This window comes from Trichosurus vulpecula, chromosome 8 (genome assembly GCF_011100635.1).
Source record: "Trichosurus vulpecula isolate mTriVul1 chromosome 8, mTriVul1.pri, whole genome shotgun sequence".
NCBI classification, from domain to species: Eukaryota; Metazoa; Chordata; class Mammalia; order Diprotodontia; family Phalangeridae; genus Trichosurus; species Trichosurus vulpecula.
Window position 1 is genome coordinate 48,958,395 of NC_050580.1, and position 22,515 is coordinate 48,980,909.

The 22,515-nt window shown below is 41.3% G+C and overlaps 2 protein-coding genes across 5 annotated transcripts in view; one reads left to right on the forward strand and one right to left on the reverse strand.

Moving 5' to 3' along the window:
* The window catches only part of REC114 (REC114 meiotic recombination protein), a 97,197-nt gene extending 85,616 nt beyond the window's left edge, over positions 1–11,581 (forward strand). Inside the window, exons 4-6 of the mRNA XM_036734946.1 lie at positions 3,544–3,756; positions 6,941–7,021; positions 10,812–11,581. Of these exons, the coding sequence (XP_036590841.1) occupies positions 3,544–3,756; positions 6,941–7,021; positions 10,812–10,976 (459 nt within the window). The 3' untranslated portion in view covers positions 10,977–11,581. The remainder of the gene's footprint in view (positions 1–3,543; positions 3,757–6,940; positions 7,022–10,811) is intronic.
* Positions 11,582–11,587: 6 nt separating this feature from the next.
* The window catches only part of NPTN (neuroplastin), a 68,833-nt gene continuing 57,905 nt past the window's right edge, over positions 11,588–22,515 (reverse strand). Inside the window, exons 6-9 of one of the 4 annotated variants that reach the window (XM_036734942.1) lie at positions 20,301–20,574; positions 13,723–13,732; positions 12,706–12,780; positions 11,588–12,156 (exon numbers count right to left, since the gene is read on the reverse strand). In XM_036734942.1, the coding sequence (XP_036590837.1) occupies positions 12,720–12,780; positions 13,723–13,732; positions 20,301–20,574 (345 nt within the window). In that variant the 3' untranslated portion in view covers positions 11,588–12,156; positions 12,706–12,719. Of the gene's footprint in view, positions 12,157–12,705; positions 12,781–13,722; positions 13,745–20,300; positions 20,575–22,515 lie in introns of all 4 variants that reach the window. The other 3 variants (XM_036734941.1, XM_036734944.1, XM_036734945.1) reach the window with 3 other exon arrangements.

Sequence of the window (22,515 nt, forward strand, 5' to 3'; positions counted from 1 at the left end):
ATGTTTAGAATGAGTGGATTTTAAAATGGCCAAAAGATATGAACAGGCAGTTTTCAGACAAAGAAATTAAAGCTATCTATAGTCATATGAAAAAAAATGTTGTAAATTAGTATTGATTAGAGAAACGCAGATCAAAACAATTCTGAGGTATCATATCACACCTATCAGATTGGCTAACGTGACAAAATAGGAAAATTATGTTAGAGAAGATACGGGAAAATTGGAACACTCTAATGCATTCTTGGTGGAACTGTGAACTGATCCAACCATTCTGGAAAGAAATTTGGATGCTTGAAGGGCTATAAAACTGTGCATAGCCTTTGACCCAGCAATACCACTTCTAGGGCTGTATCCCAAAGAGATCATAAAAATGGGAAAAGGACCCACATGTACAAAAATATTTATAGTAGCTCTTTTTGTGGTGGCCAAGAATTGGAAATTGAGGGGATGCCCGTCGCCTGGGGAATGAGTGAACACGTTGTGGTATATGAATGTAATGGAATACTATTGTGCTATAAGAAATGGTGAGCAGGCAGATTTCAGAAAAACCTGGAAAGGCTTATATGAACTGATGCTGAGTGAAGTGAGCAGAACCAGGAGAACACTGTACACACTTAACAGCCACATTGTGTGATGACTAACTCTGATAGACTGAGCTCTTCTCAGCAACGCAAAGTTCTAAGACAACTCCAAAAGACTCATGATGGAAAATGCCATCCACGTCCAGAAAAATAACTATGGAGTCTGAATGTAGAGTGAATTATACTAACTGCTCTCTTTCTTTTCTTCTTTCTTATGGTTTCTCCCATTGGTTCTAATTCTTCTTTACAACATGACTAATGTGAAAATATGCTTAATATGAATGTATAACTTATATCAGATTGCACGCCATCTTAGAAAAGGGGGAAGGGAGGGAGGGGAGAAAATTTATAACTCAAAATCTTGTGGAAGTGAATGTTTAAAACTAAAAATTAAAAAAAATGAATGGATTTTAGATTTTTCTGACCCAAACTGGGAAAAGATGAATTCTTCACAAATAGGAAACTAGTCCTAAACTCTAACAAGGCAAAATCAGAGCTATAGGAAGTACCAAAATAAATATTGTATGAGTATGAATTGAATATTAAGCATTTTTAAAATAAAAGTTATTTTCCTTAGTGGCTTCTCAATTTTAGATTAGCCTTCTCCCAAATCTGGAGTTCTCCATAGTACAAATGTATTCCTCTAAGCTAAATGCTTTCCCTCAGCTTGACCTGACCTTTCCAGTTGGGCTTGTATGTAAAATTAAAAACAGCTTAAACACAGGAAACAGGGAGTATAGAGATGGGGAGAAATTTGTTTGTGGGAACTGATTCAGATTTTGTCAAATATGAGCCCAACATTTTCAATATGGTCAACTGTAAGCAACTGAAATATTGGTGTTTTGAACACACTGTAGAAGGGAGGCAACATAACATACTGGATAGAAGACTAGCCTTGGAGTCAAGAAGACAGGTGACACACACTGGGTTGGCCACCATGGCCAAGTCACTTCATCATTCAGTTGTCCAAGGCAACTCTCAGAAACTTTGCATTTCTACACTGGGAGTTCACTATACTTATGAAATCATAGGTGCAAACAAAAGGAAAAAATAGTGACATACTACACTAACTTTAACATCAGAACTCCTGGGCGTTGCATGTATACTTATGGTCACTCTTCTTAGAGATAACTTCTATGTAAACTATCTTTTGACTCCTTTCCTTTTTGAGTAATAGAATGTTACTTTTTTGTCACTGTTCAAGTCCCTTTTTCACTTTGTGATTAAATAAATGTCCCGCAGTTGCCATTTTTCTATGATCTTTAACATCTGTGCGTGCTCTTGCTGATTTTCTGAGTGCTATAATTGTCTCTGGGTTTGCTCCATCACAGGGTAGGTTAAGACTCCCCCTCACACGTGATTTGGTAGCTTGCCTTATTTAGAAGATAGACACTGTAGATTATTAGCACAGACTTCACTAGCATCACGGCCCCTTTTTATCACTTCTGCAAGGTAAAAGTAAAATGTTTAAAGTTGAGTGCACCATTGGGTGAGTTAATTGTCCTTTCTATCTGCCAGGTTTCATCCAGATGTCATAATGGCCTAAAGTTCTGCCTTTCTGAACACTGACATAGTGTGGTGTGCAAGCCTCTCAAACTCAGCACGTCTAAAACAACTCATTATCTATACCTCCAAATCTCCTCTCTCCCACACTTCTTGATTTCTGTAGAGGAAACCACCATCTCAGTTCCTCAGATTCACAACTTCATAATCCTTTAGCACCTCACTCTCCTTCAGTCTCCAAATCGAACCAGTTGGCAAATTTGGTCTGTTCTAACTCTACTGCATTTCTCACATCTGTCCCTTTGTCTTCACTTATATGGTCATCACCTCAATACTTTTCATCTGGACTGTTGCAAGCCTCTTCCTTGGTTTCCATTCCTCAAGGCTCTGCCCCCTCCAAACCATCCTCCACGAGGCTGCCAGAGTGACTTTCCTAGAGCACAGGTCTGATCACGTCCCTTCTCTATCAGTTCTCTCTTACGCTGTTGCAGAAATTTGGGTTCGAAGGGCCCTCTGGAGCCATAAATCCACACCCAAGAGGAATCTCCACTACTAGAGGTACTGAGTGACCTTCTTGCTTCCACATTGGCTTGGCGTTGAGAGCCCTCCACAGCCAGGCCTCAGTCAGCTTGTCCAGCTGTATTACACATTTCTCTCCTCTGTGGCTGCTACAGTCTAGACAAACCAGCCTTTGTGTGGTTCTTCACATCTAGGACTCCACTTCCCATCTTTTCACTGGGAGTCTCCCTTATCTTTGCAACCAATAAAACTCTGTAGGTAGAATCCCTTCAGATGAGGCCTTTGCTGCCCTTCCCAGCAGCACAGCTGGTGCCTCTTCTTTGACCCGCTAGTTTGTACTCATGTACTTTATACATAACTTTTTTGCCCAGTGTTCCCAAAGCTGCCCTTTAAGCTGGCATATTTGCACAAAGACTTCTGGGACACCTCGTAGTTTACATGCTGTGCCCCCCGCCACCCAAAAGAATATAAGTTTCTTGAGGGTAGATGACTTTTCATTTTGGTCTTTGTATCCTGAACATCATGTACTGGCACATAGTAGGCACTTAATAAGTATTTTTGATTCACTGATATGCAGAATGCATTATTCGTATTGACTTTTCCTCTTTTCTGGAATCAGAGGCCTTGGAAGCCAGTTTCCAAAGCAAATAAAAATACTTTCCTCTTTAAAGAAAAATTGTGGACCTGATTGAGCAGCACATGAATTGTTTGTAACATTTCAACTTCACCTGATGTCAGTGTGTAACATTGCCCAGCACAAAGTTACTTGATGATGGTGGCAGTAGCTATGGTCATAGAGTAGAAGATAGTTATGATTCTCCTGAAGCCTGCCACAGGTCTAAGAGTCCCTGATCTTTTCACAGGAGTATGATTCTCCTGCAGGTATAATTCTCTTTGACAGGCTGTCAATACTTTACCTTTTTTTTCCTCCTATATACAGGATAAGAGTCGCATTTTCCATGTACAGTTTGGAGGTGATTCTGAAGAGCAGGCCCTGGAAAACTGCTGCCGTTGTGTACAAAAGCTTGAACAGTACATAACAATCCAGGTTCCTGATGAGCTGAGCCAGGAGCTGCAGCCAGGCCCTCGCCAGCTAACAGCCACGGAAAGTCAAGTGAAGGACAGTGAGCAGAGTGGAATGCTGCATCATGGAGTAAGTGGGCTGCTGTTATGCTAAACACAGAGGAAGCACTGAGATAGAAAGCTTCCTAACATAAAGTCAAGTTAAATAGGCTCATGGGATCACAGACCTTTAGCTGGAACGGGGCTCTAAGACCATCCCATCCGACCCCCTCATTTTTAAGTTGAGGAAAATGAGGCCCAGGGAAGTAAGTGACATGTGTAGGACCACATAGATAGTAACTGGCAATGCTTCAGGGCCAATGCATGTTCCATGAGACGTCTACCTGATGTAATGGGCACAACGAAGAAAGGAATCAGAATCTCGGGCAGGGCCTATCTGATAAATAACTGAACACTCCCTCCCCAGAGGGCTGGCTGCTGTGACTTTCAGGATCCTAAGGGTAATAACCCTGTGGGTGGCTATCCTCCTGAAAACTAGCTCACAAGCTCCCACCAGTGTGCCATCCCTTAACAAGTCAGCCTGTAGATGCAGTTCTTTAGGGAATTAATTTGTTCAGACAGCAGAGCAATAGAGGTAGTGTGGTTCCGCTCAATATCAGAGAAACCCAGAGTCCTGTTGATGGAAGAATGGACACAAATGTAATGTCCAACAGTAGTGAGGCACACGTGGGAAACACAAGTGACTAAAGCACTGACAGCTTCTGAAATGCAGGGCTTCCGTCTCTCATCTCCTTTTGGAGGTCCTCACTACCTTTGTTGTAGGGCATGGTGTCTCTGATGGATGCATTGCTCTGCTCATTAGCCAACATCATACTCAGTGGTCTGTGTGATCTGACTGAGCCATGTGGTGGCTGTGCTGGCTTCTCCCTAGGTACCATGGCTCTTGGACAGGGCCAGCTGTTTACTGGTGCTAGCCAGTGCCAGGCATACTATACTGGTCCTAGACAGTGGCTAAGGGAGAAGGTGGCTTTTAAGCAGCTACAGCCTTCTGTTATGGTACTTTGGAGTGCCTTCTGCCGGGGAAGGCAATGACCCTTAGCTTAGGATCAACAGGTTCCCTCAGAGCTCTGCAGGCAGAAGAAGGGAGAAAACTTGCCTTCTCTAGTCAACAAATTCCTCCAGGCAAGCCTCAGAAAGCCATTCCATGTTGCTTTAGGGGGATCAGTTTAATTCAGTTTTACCTGCCATCCTCCTTTGCGAATGTTATGTAGCCAGTGGCTGGGGACATGGGCAGAGGATAGTCTGTACCCTGAAGGTGGGTAATTTACTCAAGCCTCTTGCCCTTTCTGGGCTGGGAAGTCAGTCTGCCTCTGTAGGCATTTGTCTTTTACCTCCTCCATACCCTCGGTGTTAGCTCTTGCAACACCTCCTCTTACAAAAGGTTTTTGAGCAGAAGTTGAGCACCAACAGATGTGTGCTTAAGAAGTACTGTTCTGACAGCAGCGTGAAGAATGGGTTGGAGGAGGGGGGAACCCTGTTCGAAGGTGCTAGGCTGGTTTGGGAAGGTGGCGACAGGGGCCAATGTTACAAAGGTGGCTGTGGAGATAGGAGCAGTGAGGGAGGAGGCAGAGACAGAATCTCAGGGTCCTGGAGAGGAGGGAAAATAAGGTCACTGAGGTGGAGACCTGAGGGTCTTCCCTTTACGCTGAGCGTGTCACAGACATATAGCTATTTGCATGTTGCCTCACCGTCAGAATGTGAGATCCTCCAGAACAGACTTGGCTTTTACCTTCCTTTGTAGCTCTTTCTCTTAGCACAGGGCCTCCTTGCTTTAGGAATGCTTCTTGAATCAAGTACCGTAGATTTCCGTGGTGAAGTCAGGAGGAATAGGTGTAGAGAAAAGGTCAGGAGTTTTGTTTTGGCCATGTTGACTTTGAGTAATGGGGACATCCTCCTAGAGGTGTTGTGCAGGCAGTTGGAGAAGCAGGCTTGGCTACAAGTGAGAGAAAGAGAGATTTGGGTTCCATCTGCATTGAGGTAGTAGCTGAAACCCTGGGAGTGAATGAAATTTCCAATAGAGAAAAAGAAGGCCAAAGTCAGAATGTTGTGGAAATCCACATTAATGAGGATAACACAGAAAAGAAGCAGTTAGAGAGATAGTAAGACCAAGTATGACATTTCTGAAACTGGTGGAGAGGGTATCAGATTGTAGAACTGGCTACGGGAAAAATCCATTGCATTTGGTGATGCCATGTTCCCTGGTGATAAGTGTCAGTAGAGTGGTGTGGGTGGCAACTCAAGTACAAGGGACTGAAGAGAAAATGGGGAGCAAGGAAGTTGAGACATCAGGCCTATTTTTTTTCCCCAAGAAATTTAGCAGTGAAGTGGGAAAGAGATGTGAGAAGCCAGAATGCAAAGGGTTTAGGGGCATAAAAAAAAGAAATGGAGAGAACTGGTATAGATGGCTTCTTCAGGGAGTCTGACCACAATGAGAGAGCTATAGGACAACAGCTGAAGTGCAGGTCTGCATGGGGGCAAGGAGTTTCTAGGACAAAGAGTTCCCTATATCATTGAAGCCACAGGTCTGCCTGCAACAACTACTCATTTTAAGATGGTAGAAAAGTAAAATAATGGTATCACAAATTCCTACTCCTCTTTCTTTTGTCTCTTTGGGATATAGGCTAAGATACTGTTGGGTCAGCAATTAAAGCAATATTGTAAATTGGTTTGTGAAAAACATGCTTATGAAGTGCACTATCTCTTAAAATTACAAGGGTCCTTGAGCAAAAAAAAGTAACCCCAAGCAAAATGTTACTTGTTTTTCATAGATTGAAGTCAAGTCATGCTGCTTCTGTCATCAGGGAACATTCCCTCGGGCCATGTCAGGCATAAACATCATACCATCCCTTTGTTTCCAGTAATTCTACTCCCTGCTCTTTTGATGAGTGTCTGACTCAGAGGTTGCATACAGATGTTCCTGGATGTTTGGTGGGCAGGGGAGTGAGTTTCAGTCTGTCAGGTATTAAGGCATATTAAATGGAGGTTGTGATCACCTGATACGAACTTCTGGTATTTAAAGGGTTTCTAAGAAGTAACATCTAGCTCAGTTAAACAGAGATCCACACTATCTGATTTTAAAGTTTCACTTTTGTAAATGGGTCTTAATATAATTAACACTATAATAGATTTTGCCTATATTTTGATATATTATCTTTCAGCATTTTGGACAATTGAAGATGTTCAAATAGCATTTTAAAGAACATTCCATCCTTATTCTAATTTCATTTTTTAATGTATATTCTGTTTTATTCTAGTTACATCTGAATTTAAAACCGCATTATGCATCTTCCTACACCTTTCCAGAAGGAAGGATAACAATGGTGCAACTAGCACAGGTAGAGCCAACTTTTGTGATCAATATTTGACAAGACTTAGTATTTTTTTTTTGCAAAAGCTGTGGTGCTTAATTTATATTTCACTTCTGAGCTTCCTGTATAGTGACACAGAAAAGTAAACTTGAAATGAGGAAGGAAGCTTAGAAATCAAAGGTTGAAGAGAATTGAGGGACCATTTTCTTTTATCCATGGTATAAGATTAGACAAGCTAGTACCTGGTATAGCAAAATTGTTTTCACAAGTAAATGAAAATAGGAAGAATGATTTGGTAGCAAGGGTCAGAAGCCTTTTAATATGTGAGATAAAGAATCAGCCACCACTTCCCCAGGTGGCTGAGGGGAATAGCCTCAATTTAATTTTGATAATGACTTTTGGAGCTATTTCAGAGAAAACACTGAAAACCAATTTGGGGGCAGAGGCAGATCAGCTAATGTTTTCAGATTAAAGGGCAAATCTTCATTGCTAAGTGGCCTTCATTCTCACCAGCTCAGTATGGAAAAAGAGGCGGGAAATGTGAGAGAATTCAGTCTTGGTGCAACAGACCTGCTTTCTCAACAGAGGCCTACCTGAAATGCTGCTTTGGTATGCTTTTTTTTCTCCTTGTAGTTTTGTTTTTCACTTGAGAAAATTTCTAGATTGTGGGTTCATTAATTCAGACATGAGCTTTTTGAACATTTAAAATAATAACAGCTTTCATTTTCAAAGCACTCAAATATCTATCCAAAATTTGGGGATTGAAATAATCCCATTTTTAATAAACTGGACTCCCGATAAGCAGAGATTAGATGACCTCTGAGTATAACTCCAGTGATAGAAAATTCACATCATCAAAGGAATTTCATTCATTCCATATGCTATATTCTTCACTTATTTCTACACTCAACAAATATTTTAAATAATGCCTTGGGCAGTTCCAGGGGAGGTGAATAGGGAAAGGAGGATTAGTTAAAAGGGGCCTTAAAAGTCACCTAGCCTAGCCTATTTTAGCGGCTTCTTAGAAGGACTAATTCAGCCTCTGCTTAAACATTGCTGGTAACAGGAATGTACTTTCCCATTGGAATGTAGTAGTTTCTGTTGGAGAGAGTGTGTGTGTATGTGTGGAGCTAGAGTGCCACAGGAAGAATGGATCTTCCTTAATTTGTACATTCTAGTCTTGACTCTACTATGCTAAGCAAGCACTTAGGGGTTCCATAAATAGTGCATGGATATTACTACCCTTGGACTACACACACAGGATGGAGAAAAAAAGAAATAGACAATAAAGGTATAAAAAGGAAAATTCCTCAGAAAATGTTGAGGTTTGCTGAAGTCTTGACCTAACATGGGTTTCTTGAACCAGCTTGAAAGCGCTTGACTTTGGCTATCAAGTTGATCCATCCTAACCCAGAGTATCTTTTTGTGTGTGTGCTCATGGATTATCTGGGGATATTCTAACCAAAATAAAACAGTCCTTTTGGTCAAGGAAGCAGGAGGATTCCCCCTCTTCTGGCCCTAAGTATGTCCTGGCCTCTGCCAGACTGGTTACCTTTGTTTATGAATGAATTCCTTCCGTGGAATTTGGGCATTAAAATTTAAGCAGAACTATGAACTTCCCCATCTTTACCAATGTCTTTTTATCATTTATTTCTGACTGAAATTCCAGAATGTTTTCCTTTTTCAACCTTCTCTACTACTATAATGAAAACATTCTTCTTCATCCAGTTCAAGTCTGCACCTCCCCAGCCCAAAGTGACCTCTTCTCAAGTCTGATGAATTCATGATTCATTTAGGCCAATACTCCTGTGGATGCAACTTTCCCACACCTTATCCAATCTCATTCATCCGTATTTTCCCAGAAATTCTCTGTAGAACAGCTCTCCACTTCATGTTCTTTTAGCCACCACTGGATTCCATTGGACTTCTCATTCATACTACTTGATGATTACCCCCTAAGTTATCAAAACAGTAACTTTGTGACAGGAGCATCAAGTGATAACACATCAAAATAAGAGGTGATATTTAAAGTTTGTAAAAGGTTCTAACAGTCTCATGTGGAGGTAGTAGGGGTAGGTACTACAGGATTTATTATCCTAATTTTCTGGATGAGAATGTTGAGGTTGAGAGGTTTGGGGACTTGGTGTCCAAGATAGGAAAACTTGTATCTCCAAGCCCAGTGGTCCATCCACTTTACCAAACAAACTGCATAAGCCGATGACAGAATCTGCTTATACAGTACTCTTTAGTAAATATTCTTTAAACATTTTATTGTCTGCATAAGCAAATGATGATTCCCAATTAGGTTACTGTGTACTTTCATATACATCACCAGTGGGTGCTATAAAAGGTTTAACCCTAGAGGTTCTTAACCTAGGGTCTAGAAACTTGAAAAAAAAATCTGGTAACCATATTTCAGTATAAAAGGTTTCTTTTATGATGACACGTATCTTATTTTATGACTTTAAAAAACATCATCCTGAGAAAGGGACCCCATTGGCTTTACCACACTGCCAATTATAAAAACAAAAAAAGGTTAAGGGCTCCCCCCACCAGTTTACTCTTTAATCCAGTGCTACTTTAGGTTTTCTTAACATACAAGGAAATTGTGTTGTGATGATAATTAACTATTATTTTAAATGAATATTTATTTGAAGTACAGTCAGTTCTGCTATAATGTGACATACGTGTTCCTAAAAGTCCCCTGCAAAATCATTCAGTAAAAACTGGGGTTAGTTAGCACGACACTCAAAAACATTGTCAGTGACACTTAAAAAAGAGAGGAACAGAATAAAAACAGTAGCACAGTTTTATACATGTAAAATGGTTAAGAAATACACAAATATTACAATGAATAGTGGCAGTGTCCATGGCCTCAGGCTGCTGTTCAATGCCCCAGCTCCCACAGGGCCTGGATTAGCAAAGTCAAGTCACTGCTGGAGAGAGGGTGGCCTTGGTGAGTAGAGATTCCTGGGGCCATGCTGGAAGATGGGATAAGGGGGTAGGGTTGGACCAGCCCTCCTCAACCCACAGCTCCTTCTGCACCAGAAGATACACAATCAGTATGGCACTTGACCTTGAAAAAAACCTGAAGTTTGTTTGTGGAAGTGGTGCAGTTTTCTGTGTTCTCTTGCTGTTTCTCATGGATGAAATAACTTAACAAGCAAACACAAAATTCACATTATGCTGAAATCGTTCCCTGTATACCAGTCATGTTAGAACAAATTAAAGAGTTTTCAGAACAAGCGTCAGAGCAGAACTGACTGTATACTTTTATAAATGGATATACTTTTTATGGCATTTAAACTCAGAATGTTACATAGTCTGTGGCTCAAAAAGTTCAAAGAACTACAACACTGGACTAGGTGGTTTCTAAGGTCCTTCCACTTTTAAGCTTTTTTTTCCTTACAGGTGAGGAAACTGAGGGCAGGGAAGTGAAGAACTTTACCCAAGGTCACGCTAGTAAATAGCAAAGTGAGGATTCAACCCAAATCTCCTGACACCATAGTCATATGTTATCCTTCAGCCTCTGAATGTGGCACAGGCACTTTAAGGTCATTCACTGTAGCCTCTTCTTGGCAAAACATTTGGCTCATTAATATGGAATACTTTTTAAAGGACAGATTATAGAATGTATTCCATAAAATGGATATGTGAAGCTTCAAATGGGAAGGCTCCCTTTTTCTGTTGCTAGTAGTCACCTCTGTTTAGTTCAGAGAACCCTCCATGCAGGTTACTCAAGAAAGGCGTGGGTTATGTAATGATTCACACCATTCACTTCATTGCCCAGTAAGCTTGCCGTGTCCTGTCTTTGCAGTCTATCCTGACCTCAGCAGAACTACCGCTCGCCTATGAGCAAACTGCATGGAATGCAGAAGAGTTAGGTCCCTTCCTGAAGTTGTGCCTTATGGATCAGAATTTCCCAGCCTTTGTTGAAGATGTAGAGAAAGTACTGAAGAAGCTGACAGGGTTGGAGAATTGATACTGTCTACATAAATAAATAGTTATCTTATTGATAAAATACTTTCTCCCAAAGTTAGTAGAATAAAGATTGTTGTTTCAGCATCTTTCTTTTATCAGTGTTTTATTTTTAAAAACATGTGAATCCACTTTTTTTTTAATACACCATTGCACTTCAACAAATACACAGAACACAAGTTCATGCATCGACAGCTCTGCACCGAATGAGAACCTCCTCAGGTTGTAATTCTACAATCAACTGTTAAATCAAGACAGGAAATTACAGTGTCCAACTGAAAAGTATAATTAGTTGCATAGAATATTACCATGCTATAACACTTTTAAGATCATTGAAAACAAAAAAGTAAATTATAAAAGTCTGCCTGAATTAAATGTACAAAGAATATGGTTCAACACATCAGTGCAAAAGGAATTTAAGAATTTACATGATTTAACAACAAAATCACTTAAAAAGCAATTACACACACATATATATATGCATATATATGTAGTATTTACTGCAATTCATCATAACTGCTCTTTAGACTGTCCCAGTATCTCATTAAAGTCTTAGGTTAAGCCCTTAAGATTATAAATTTCAGTTTATATTACTCCTCTTTAAGTACCCGAACAGTATAATTCTCTCATCTGACAACATACAATAAGGAATGAATATCAGCAGCTTAAAAAGGAATCAAGCGTTTACTGTATTTTGGTTTTCCCCACCCCCAAAAATATAAATATATATAATATATATATATATATATACTGTATATATTTTTAGGTTTGCTGTACTTTACAAAAATGTATCACTAGATGGCAGCAGTGCAATTTAGAGCTTTGCCAATGTAATAGCTGCATTAAGTAAAAGATGGCGCATGCATGAGCTGATCCTCACAGGACCTTTCTTACTTCTATTTAAATATTTTCACAAAGGAAAAAATGCAACATTCACAGCACATCAAGCCCCAAATAGTTTACACCTTCTATAGTGAAGCATTGTTTAAAATGTATCTGGCTAGGTCATCCTTATAGGAGAGGCTAAATAAGGCATGCTTTAGACAGTCGTATTGTTGCTCACTTGGAAAATCAGGAGAGAAAAAGAAAAAAAAAATCAAATACAGCTGGAGTTATGGAACCAAAGAGGTCCAGGCATAAAATTGAGCAGGTCATGTTGCCACCAGTCTCAGGAAACTAAAGCTCTGTGAAGAAACAAAGGATTTGACATTTTAAAAGGAGACTGCTCTAGTCATTGGGACCTTAGGAGGGAGGGCAGGGGGATACTGAACAAAACTCAGGGACAAACAACGTGCTCAGGGATGTGATGTGAAATTCTGATCTCCATGTGCTGAAGGAGAGAGAATTCTGGCACATCTGCTGTGAGATGCTGTGTGATCAGGGAGGACTTAGTGAACAAAGTCTGAGTTGGTGGCCTCCAGAAATAATCCAGCCCGAGAATGTCATTGATTTTATCCATTTTCAGTTCCTTGATAAGTGAGTAGTGCTGCAAAATGTTGGCTTTAAAACCTCAAATGTTAATTGGAATGATGCAAGCAAATATGGGACTCGACTCAGTTGTAAAATGTTCCTTCTCAATCACTAAGACAGAAAGGACAATCTGCAGTCCTAAAACTCTTTCAACTACATATCCCCACCATCTACCAAAGCAGCAGAACTTTTAGAACAAAGGTCAACAGATGTCAGTTCATTTGAATGTAACTTTGTAAATGTCTGAAGAAGGCCATACTTACATTGTAAGCAGTACTTAATTTGTGTTTCTCTGGCGCAAGTTTTTATCTTTGTGATTGTTGGTGGAGTTGGTTTTCCTTTGGAGGAAAAATTGCATCATGAGAGTTAAATTCAAAGTCAGTACAAATTTTTGAAAATTTTAAACACATGGAAATACAGGGAACCTTTCACTTACTGCCATCCCTGGTGTAGCAAGTTTTACTGCACAGAACGAATATATAAATGTTTTCTAAGGAATGCTTTTTGTAAGCTACTCTATTTCATTTAGCTGACCTTTTGACTCCCAAGTCAGCATACAGTCATCTTTCACTTTGATGTATTGTCAATTGTAAACTAATTCAAAGAGAATCTTTCTAATTGCGAAATTTTACAAGTGTTCTTAACATCCCCTTATAGAGAGTTAAAAACATTTTGGGGGTGGGGGGCAGGGAGAGGAGGATCTCCTGTCTAGTCTACCTTTTTCCCTTCCCCTACCTCCCAGGAACTTAATTCTCTGGCCATAAAACATCCCTTGAGTTCACAATTCCAGCAGCCTTTCTCCCTGAGGTCTACATTGGCAAGTCAGTTGAGCCGTATTATCACAATTCACTAATCAGCAGTCACATTATTTATTTCAGTCTAAAAATTAGAATCATAGACTTTTAAAGCTGGGGGTGGGGGGCGGGGAACCTTAGAGATCCAATGCCTTCCCTTCCTTTTAAAGATGAGACGGACTCAGAGTCACGAAATGATTTCCTTTCTTACCAATTTGAAATTTTGTAGTACATCAATTTTACCTAAAATGAATGGTGAGTACACTAAAATAGTTAAGCTTATCTTTTAAAAAAAATTAACCATATTGCATAGCCTGAGAATCAAAAGATCTGCCATCTGGCCAGTGTTTAATACACTACAGCATTCACTTCCCTCTTATTACCCCTGCTATTCCAATTCACCCCACTTTATTTCACTGCAAATCCAAAAGAATTCAATTCCATTCTATCAGATAATTACTAAGGCAATCAGGAGAAGGTACTTACATTGGCCCAGCTGGTTCATCATCTGCAGTAGGTATTTCGGTTCAAATTTCATTGGAAGATAAGGGAAGAAGAGAGACAATGGAGTTAGAGTTTGTAGAGAACTTTTACCTGGACCGAAAATTGCAAGTGGCAAACTCGTCTATCCATAGCATTTATTAAAAGGCCATTCCACTTGGTAGTGCAAAAGACTCATGGAGTTATTTTTCTGATTTCAAGTTTTTAATGGCTGGTATGTTGTTTCAATGATTTTAGTTAACACTTTGAATGCTTGTCATGAAAAACTGCAACTGTAGTGGACAGATAGCTGCAATATCATCATACTCATCTTGTCCCCAAGTTCCAGTGGTTCACTCTTAAATAGATGAGAAGACAAACCAACATTTCAGTTGTAAAATCCTGCTGTTTGTTTTCTTGAAATGACTGCAGTTTGGAGCCAGTCTTCCAATGTGGATGGACTTGTGTGTTTTACAAACAAATCTTTGCCTCCCCCAAGGGACAGTTCTTTTTCTCCATGTTTGCAATTATACAGGGCATCCTTAAAGTGGAGAATAAATAAGGTGGTAGACTAGGAAGCCAGAGCAGTGAAGTGTGACACTGGATAATAAATGCTGCCCTTGGCCAGCAGTGGGTAATGTGCACCTTCAAGAATGAGAGTCAAATGGGTGTCCTCCCTCTACTGAAAGGGCATGCTACAAAGAGAACCTGTGCTCTGCCTGCAGCCTGGCCAAAACCAGAGGTTTTTCAAAAAGAATTCAGTCATCTGAGTTTAGATGCCTTCTCACAAATTTACAAGATCCAATTAGCATTTGATAGAGTAACTTAGGTTGTTTTTGTTTTCTTGCTCCCACTAAGGGTGACCAAGGTGCTTCTAAGCAGGCAGGGATGTAAAGAAATCCACAAAGGGGAGGGAACATTTATACAAGCTTTTCTATTTGGATATTCCATTTACACATAGGTAAAATTAGATGGATTAAATCAAACAGAAACATTTGGCTTCACTCAAGTCAAACTCTCAGCAGGATTCCACAAGGGGGCTCAGTGCACATGAAGCAGGTATGGAAATTACAGTCTCAGTGTAGGCATCTGCATGAGCACACACCAGGAGGAATGTCTGTCGGAAGGAGACATTGCTCCACCTGTACCTTCGAGGCAACGGAGAGGCAAAGCTACCGCCAGCACACACAGTGACCGGAGCAAAAAAAGATTTCAAAAAATAAAGAACTGACCACAGACCAACAACTCAGCAGCCAAACAACAGGCTAGCGACACCCCCAGTGTCCACAGGAGTCCATCACTAGCAACATTACACTCACTGTCCAAAAACGGGAACAGAGAAAAAACTAGGACAACCAAGACATCCATGTGCTGTATATGCAGTGGGGATATACAGAGACACACTAAGTACTGAGACAGAAAGCACAGACTAAATCTTCCCCTCACGAACATCTCTCAATTCCCACCATCACGTCCAAGCCAAAAATGCTACATGCTAGAAACGAGGCACTGCTGAAACTTGTGAATGGAGAACAAGACACCAGTGAGTTAATTAATATCTCTTGTGAATGCTCTAGCAGGGCCGTCTAAAAACCCCAAATTCTGGCACAAGATCTTAGATTTAAGAACATCAGAACCCTGGCTACCAAACTTTAAAGAAAACAAGAAAGACAAAACAAAAACAAGATCATCTGGCTAATGTTTCAAAGCCCTAAGAGCTTCCCCTCGATATGACAAAGTGTGATTCTTGGTATAAGTTTAATGATGCCATTCTGTAGCTGAACAGGCTTCTAACGTGCAAAGGACTGCATGTAGGTAGGTGTTTTAGCAATGATGAAGCAGTGTGGGTGCCATGCCTGTGAGTGGGAGCAGTTGTTATTCATTCTAACTTCTAAACCTGATGAACTCCTCCCCTGCCTCCCCCAAAGTTCACTTGCACATTCTTTTCTAGAGGTTCAAAAGAACAAAGGAAAAAAGCATTGCATTTCTACCCTGCTGGTCTGAACCACTAACTGCAGCCAACATACCCACAGTACAGTACGGACAAAAAAGGGATTTAACCCCTAACGAGATATTCAGGGTAGAGGGGAAGAAAACAGAAATACAGTAGGGGTGGGGGGGAGGTACAGAAATTAAAAAAAAAAAAAAAGATTAAACAGCAAACTGAAATCCAAATTAGTTGTGAACGTGAATGAGGTAAACTTGAAGAAAAGTGTTAACATCATGAACTGTGCATCGTATAGACTGAAGCGGAGAGTAAACAAACTCCAAAGCATGCAGATCGCTCACTTACCACCATTTTTAAGGGTATGATGCAATTGAGGGGGGAAAAAAAAGAAGTCATAGTAACCGACAAATATCAACATCACCCCAAACCCTTGGGCTTATTTCTGACTGTTTTCTCACATTCACTATTACTTACAGCCACGGTCAGATGCAAGTACTGGGGAGGATGGAAACAATGTGTGTATTCTATTCTGCTTTGAGATGTCAAAGTGAAATCCTGGCTAGGACTGCCGAAAACTATGATTCATCCTGGATGTGCAGTCTTTCCAAATGAATGCACTAAGCCCTCACTTCTCCTGGATTTGCCTTGTAGTCTGAAGAAGGATCTGTAGGTGCCCGGTGAATCACATTTTACATTTTATATAACACAAGACTATCTTCAGGCAAACTGATTTTAAAGAAAAGTACTTAAGAGATCATTCTCCAGTCAGTATTTCTCAAACGTTACTATTAGATTTTAAAATGAGAGTTGTAGAAGCCCTTAGTACCTTTCCTCATTTAACTTGGATTTCTCTTCATGTTAGAGGAGGGATATTCCACCAAAGAATAACACGTTAATATATGTCTACATGATAAAACAGGGCAGTGGCTGCTTTAATTTCATCTGATCTCAGCTGGTTTCGACTTTTACCTTCAGTTATTTTCTTGTCTTTTGCTATGAGCTATTTTGTTACTGACCCACTTATTTTCTAGATAAATAAAACTGAATATACATTTTAGAGATCACTTAAAGAAAGCTTTTTGCTTTCAGGCCTTCTACAGAAATTCAGATGGCATATGATCTTTATGTTTAGAATGATAAATAGGCTTGGGAGTTAAAAGCATTTCTCAATATCAAAATGGTTCTAGAATCCTAAATATATCTGAACCAAATTAAAATTTGGAATAATCTGTTATAATCCCAAAGGGCCCTTTTTGTTGGCTTATAATTTTTTCCTTAACTCCTCCATCCTCCCAAGCCCAAGTCTCCCTTTGCTTCAACATCTTAGAAATCACTGAAATGGATGGAAGAACCCCATAACAGTTTCCAAGATGTACCCTTCCCATGGTGAGGGACTGAAAGCATCGTCCACTCTCAAAACTGTGATGTAATCCAGCAAGAACAGTTTAGAATCATATGTTCATGGCACAATGTGTGTCTGTATGGCCCCCAAATGAAATTATACCTCCTCCTGCTTCCCTAAGTATTTAACATCTAACCTTTTCTAGTTGTTCAAAACCAGATTCAGACAAGATGCTGTGAGACACATTCTTCATGCCCCACTGAGCCCTTATAAAATTTTCTCAGGGGCTAGAGAAGGGCAAAATTTCTAAATGGTGTGCTAACATACTAAGGTAATCCATTCCAAAGGAAACACATCACAGGGTCTAGGGATAACTTAATCTTTTCTGTATTAGAGGAGCCACTGAGAAAATGACCTCAGTATTTACTGACCCCCAGGGCATCACTTATGTGAGATTTTAAAGCAATTCTATTAAAAGTGGAACATTAGAAGAAAGATAATTATTCCACTCTGCTTTGGATAGTGCTATATACCAGCATTTGTTTTTCAAGCTAGAGGACAGGGATATCAAGAACTGGTGGGCTGAACAAGATGTGAATAATCAGTAAAGAGTTCACATGCCCAAAAAAAGCAGTGAGTCTGAAATGGAATGTAGGCATATCTTGGTAATAAAGCACCCATCTGGCAGAGAACAATCACGTCAGGTCTATAAAAAGATTTCTGTTCCCATAATGGTATCTAAGAAGCCAATACAGAACGAGAAGAAGGATGCCCCAAAGGTGCATGCTGATTGGCCTGGAAACTCAATCTTAAAGCAGGCATAATTAACTCCTTCCATCCATTCTGAAGATTAACCATTGGGGGATGGATGTGGGAGAGGAAATAATATCTGATGAATTTAGGAAGCTTATGAGGGGTTGAGGAGAGTGTATGAGGAGGGGAAAGGCACTGGAAAATGAAAAGAGAACCAGGGAAATGGCGTGAAGAGGACAAGAAATGTGCTTCTTTGAAGGGGTTGTCATAAAAGTTCATGAGGATTAGGAAGAGACTATGGGAGACGGTGAGAAGGAAATGATGGGGCAGGAATGTAAGAAGGGATGGCAAAACCTGTACCATGCTCCCTGGCAGAAGGGAGAAGGAAGGAAGGCCAGCATGTTGCCTTTGAGGAAACAGTGAGCAGCTTCCCTTCAGGTGCTCACACTTACCCCGCAGGCAGGTAGGGAGACAGACAGACTGCCCCTTTTAAGAAGGGCTTATTCATTTTAAACTAAATTACTCTTGACACGCCAGGGTTCTTCTGGGTAGCTGAGTGGGCTTCCTGGCCAGAGATGTCTCTCAGCAACAAGCTGGTCTCCAAAACTCTCGTCATTTGAGTTTGACAAATGAGTAGATCTTTAAAAAGGCGGTTGGCCTCCCTGGGAGTTGTCTACATTTTTCTAATGGCATCAAAACTCAACATTCCTCCAGTCTACTCGATTCTTTTCACAGGTCTGGCTATCAGTGCAAACAAGTCCTAGAATTAGGAAGAATCCTGTCATTGAGCTTGCTGCAAGGCAAGCGAGACTACAAAGCCTCATGGAGTGAGGTGCTTTGCCAAGGACACTTCAGTCCCTGCTGTTGTGACAAAAATATAGTCTCAAAACTTCGTTTTCGGCCTTTCAGCCTTCCTGGGAAAACTAGATGAGAGCTAGATTTAGCAGACTGACCACGCCCTTTTATTCAAGAGGAGGAATTACTCCCTGTCCTAACTGTCCCCAAACAGCCAATGGTAAAAGTGAGAGCAAATCCCAAGCTACTCTCCTTGTATCCTCGAGACTACACTGTGGCAGAAGAAAAATCTGAAGTCCGAGAGCGTTAGGGCTTCAGAGAAATGTACATCCAAACCTCTTCACCTCAGAAAGCAGCTGTGCCACTGGCCGAGCAGGAGAGAGGCTGAGATCCCAGAGGATTAGGTAGAGCAGGAGCTGTCACAAGTCACTAAGAGGCCTGAGCCGACGATGGCGACGGTGCCTTCCCTGCAAGTCTGTGCTCAGCTTATTATGAATGGACACCAGAGGGGAGGCTGCTGAGGCTCCAGCATACAGTGCTTACACTAAGAACCTGTTCAGCCTCTGACTTTCATTCTACTTAAGTAAAAATTTGGTGTGAGAAAGAAAAATTCATTCAGAATAATTTGCATCCAGACTTCACTATCTGATGTCCCATGAACAAAAGACCCTACAAGCATTTCTGGGTAATGCTCCTTCTGCAGAGGTATCAGAATGGTGTCTACAAACAGTCAAAGGCTCCAGCCTGGAGCAGTTCATTTAGTATTTTCAGCTATACTGAGAACCCCATAGCTGATGGGCTTAACACACACACATTTCAAACGACCTTCAAAATGGCTCACCTCAATGACCTAGTTTTCAGATACTTCAGAGCTGCACAGACCTTTGACTCTGGGTAGACCCTGAACCTTGGGAGTCATGCCCTATCCCCCAGTAGGCAAGAGGCCTTAGACAGCCACTGCAAGGGAAGGCACCACTGCCAGCTGAATTCTAAAGCTTTGCTGCCATCCCACTTGACATAAGGGAGAAGTCTGATGATCTGGGGAATGGCATAGGTAGGGAGAGGAAGGAGGTAAGAGGCCTTCATTATATAAATCTGAAGAGACAATTTTGCCTGAGGTTCACTCGTCCAAGTCATCTTCAAAACCTGGCTAGCTCAGTGGCAATACTGTGGGCCTTTGAAATTAGTGTGTCAGGTCTTCAGCAATCTCCATGCACTCTACTGCTGTTATCTAGGGGGTTGAAGATGGAAAATTCAAATAGCAAGTGATCACAAAGGAGGGGAGCCTTGAAAACACTTCAGAGTTTTCTGCCAAAGGCAATACAAAAATCACTTGGTTCTAATACTTCCTCAGTGAATAGTCAAACAGAGAAGAGAAGATGAATCCTGGCTCTGACAAGGTCTGGGTGGCCAAAGACTTTGGGGGTAGGTTCTAGACAAAGCTTAGGGTTTTCTCAGGTTCTCATCTGTCATACCAGTATTTATGAATGATGAGATAGAACAGAAAACCTAAAATAGGTGTCATTCTGCACAATGGGTGAGAAGTTCAGAATTTGTACGAGCTCAGAAACAAAGCTAGAGCTGGTATAATAACTAAGCAGTCAACATGGAAAAAGATACAGGATTACTTTTTCACTTGAGGGAAAACATTAGATCACAGCTTTCTTCCAGCGTAGATCCTGGGGTCCAATAAACCCTCCCAACTATTATAACCCAAGAACAGCTGGGTTCTGGAAATGCTCTTACCGTCTGGAACCTCATCCGGCCTCTTCCTCTTTTCATATATCACAATGATCACCACAAGAATGATAATTTCAGCCAAGATCCCCAGGAAGGGCCAGAGTGGGGCCAGGTGGCTCCGCACTCTCAGGACAGTGATGAAGGAGTCTGAGCCAATGGCATTGGTCGCATTACACTCATACTCTCCAGGATCTTCAGTAATTTGGAGGTTAATGATGTTCAGCTCAGTGTAGTTTTCCTTGTTGATGATGAAGAATCGGCCAGAGGCATTGAGTAAATCCTGTTCAGGGGCAGAAGAAGTGAGGGTAAACAAGGGTAAAGGTGGGTAAGCCAGTGCCCTGTTGCATTTGAAACATTTCAGTTTGCTCAGAAGGAGAGAACCTCAGGACCCAGGGCCCAAACTCTCTTCACATGATAAAAATGTGGCCAGGACGTGTCTCAAATGAGACTATGGAAAAGCTTAGTCCCAAACTGTAAAATGCTCCATGTCTAAGAGGAAACCATCAAGTTGAGCCTGATTAACAGCCTGAATGGGGGAGCCCTATCTGACCAGCAATCAGTGCCCAATGGCCAGTGGATCCAGGAACAACTTTATTCCTAGCTTCATCCACTTAATCCTTGATGTGTTCTGGTGAATCTTTGCAACCCAGATCTCTCTCAAGCAAATGCTAAGAGATCTAAGTCACAAGGTCCCTCCAACCAAATTCCCTCTTTCCTTTGCTCCAGTCTCTGAGAATGAGGTTACCCTTGATCTTTTCTCCACTGATTGTCTTCCCTCTCTCTAGAGCTACTGCCCCCCCCCCCTTCTGCCTATAAACCTACTTAGGTCTTCCGTATCTTTAAAAAAATAAAAAAGACTTCCATGACCTTGCTACTTCTCCCTCAGGTCAATGTCCTCTCTCTGCTTCATCCCCAAACTCCCAGGAACATGAATAGTCCCCATGGCTGCCTCCATGTTGGCACTGATCCTGAACTGCTTGTAGTCTGTCAACTATGCTCCCTGTGCAACTGAAAGCTCTCTCCAAGGCTACCAATAACCTGTGGACACCAAAGTCAATGACTCCCTTGAGACTCACCCTTCTCAACTCTTGTGAAATATCTGACACTCCTGCCCATTACACTTCCTCCTTGGTAAAGTCACAGATGGGATCACAAAGTAAGAGCTAGGTGGGACCTCAGGTCATCCAGTCAAAACCCCTTGCTTTTCAGATGAGGAAGCTCTAAGTGACTTTGTCAAGGTCACATGCGTAGGCAAGTGGCAGAGGTAGGATTCAAACCCAGGTCCTCTGACTCCAAATACCATGCTCCACCCACTGGATCCCTCCCTTTCATCAACTAACAAGAACAAGGAAATGCTAGACGCTGAGGAGACAAAGAGAAAAAATAGAACAATCCCTACTTGCAAAGAAGTTACACCCATCCCAAAGAGACAAACAAGTTCATTTGTAAGGAGATATCAAATAAACAGAAAGAGAGCAAATACAAATTAAAAAATACAAGATAGTTTGAGGGAGAAGATACTGGCAGTCGCGGGCATCAGTAAAGGCTTCATGTAAAAGGTGGTGACTGAGCTCAACCTTGGCATCCAGGAGGTGGTGGTGGTCAGGAGGGAAGGCATTCCAGACATCAGGGGATGATCAGGATAAAGGTACTTAGCTTTCATCCTGCAGTTGTTTCCTAGGTTTCTGACCCTTCTGCTCCCTCTTCTACTTCCTCCTACAGCTCCAAAGTATGGGCAACTTTTGTCTCTTTCTACTTCATTCACTCTCATTTCTTTAGTTCAGGTCGCTCCCACAATCAGTTTCTCATCTTCCTTCAGTTCTGCACTCCTAAATCCCAACTGTGCATCACAACCCGAACACCCCACCGCAGCTTCAAATTCGGCATTCCAGTCCCCTAACCTAAACCTTTTAGACTCTTATTTCCCTCAACCCCAACATTCAATCAGTTGCTAACTGCCGTCAAGCTTTCCTTCCCAATCTCTCCTTTCCACTCCCACCACACTAATTCAGGACCTCATTACCTATCACCTGAACTATAATGAGAAACCCTAACTGATCCCCCGTGCACCTGTCTTTCTCTCTCCAATCACCGCTGCCACAATAGTTACAGTTACTTGACTATCAATGCTCTGGAACCTCAGAGAAAACTGGAGGCAGAAGATATCACTCTTACTTTTCATAAAAAATGCAAAAGCGCCAACTGGCCTAAAAAATCTCTT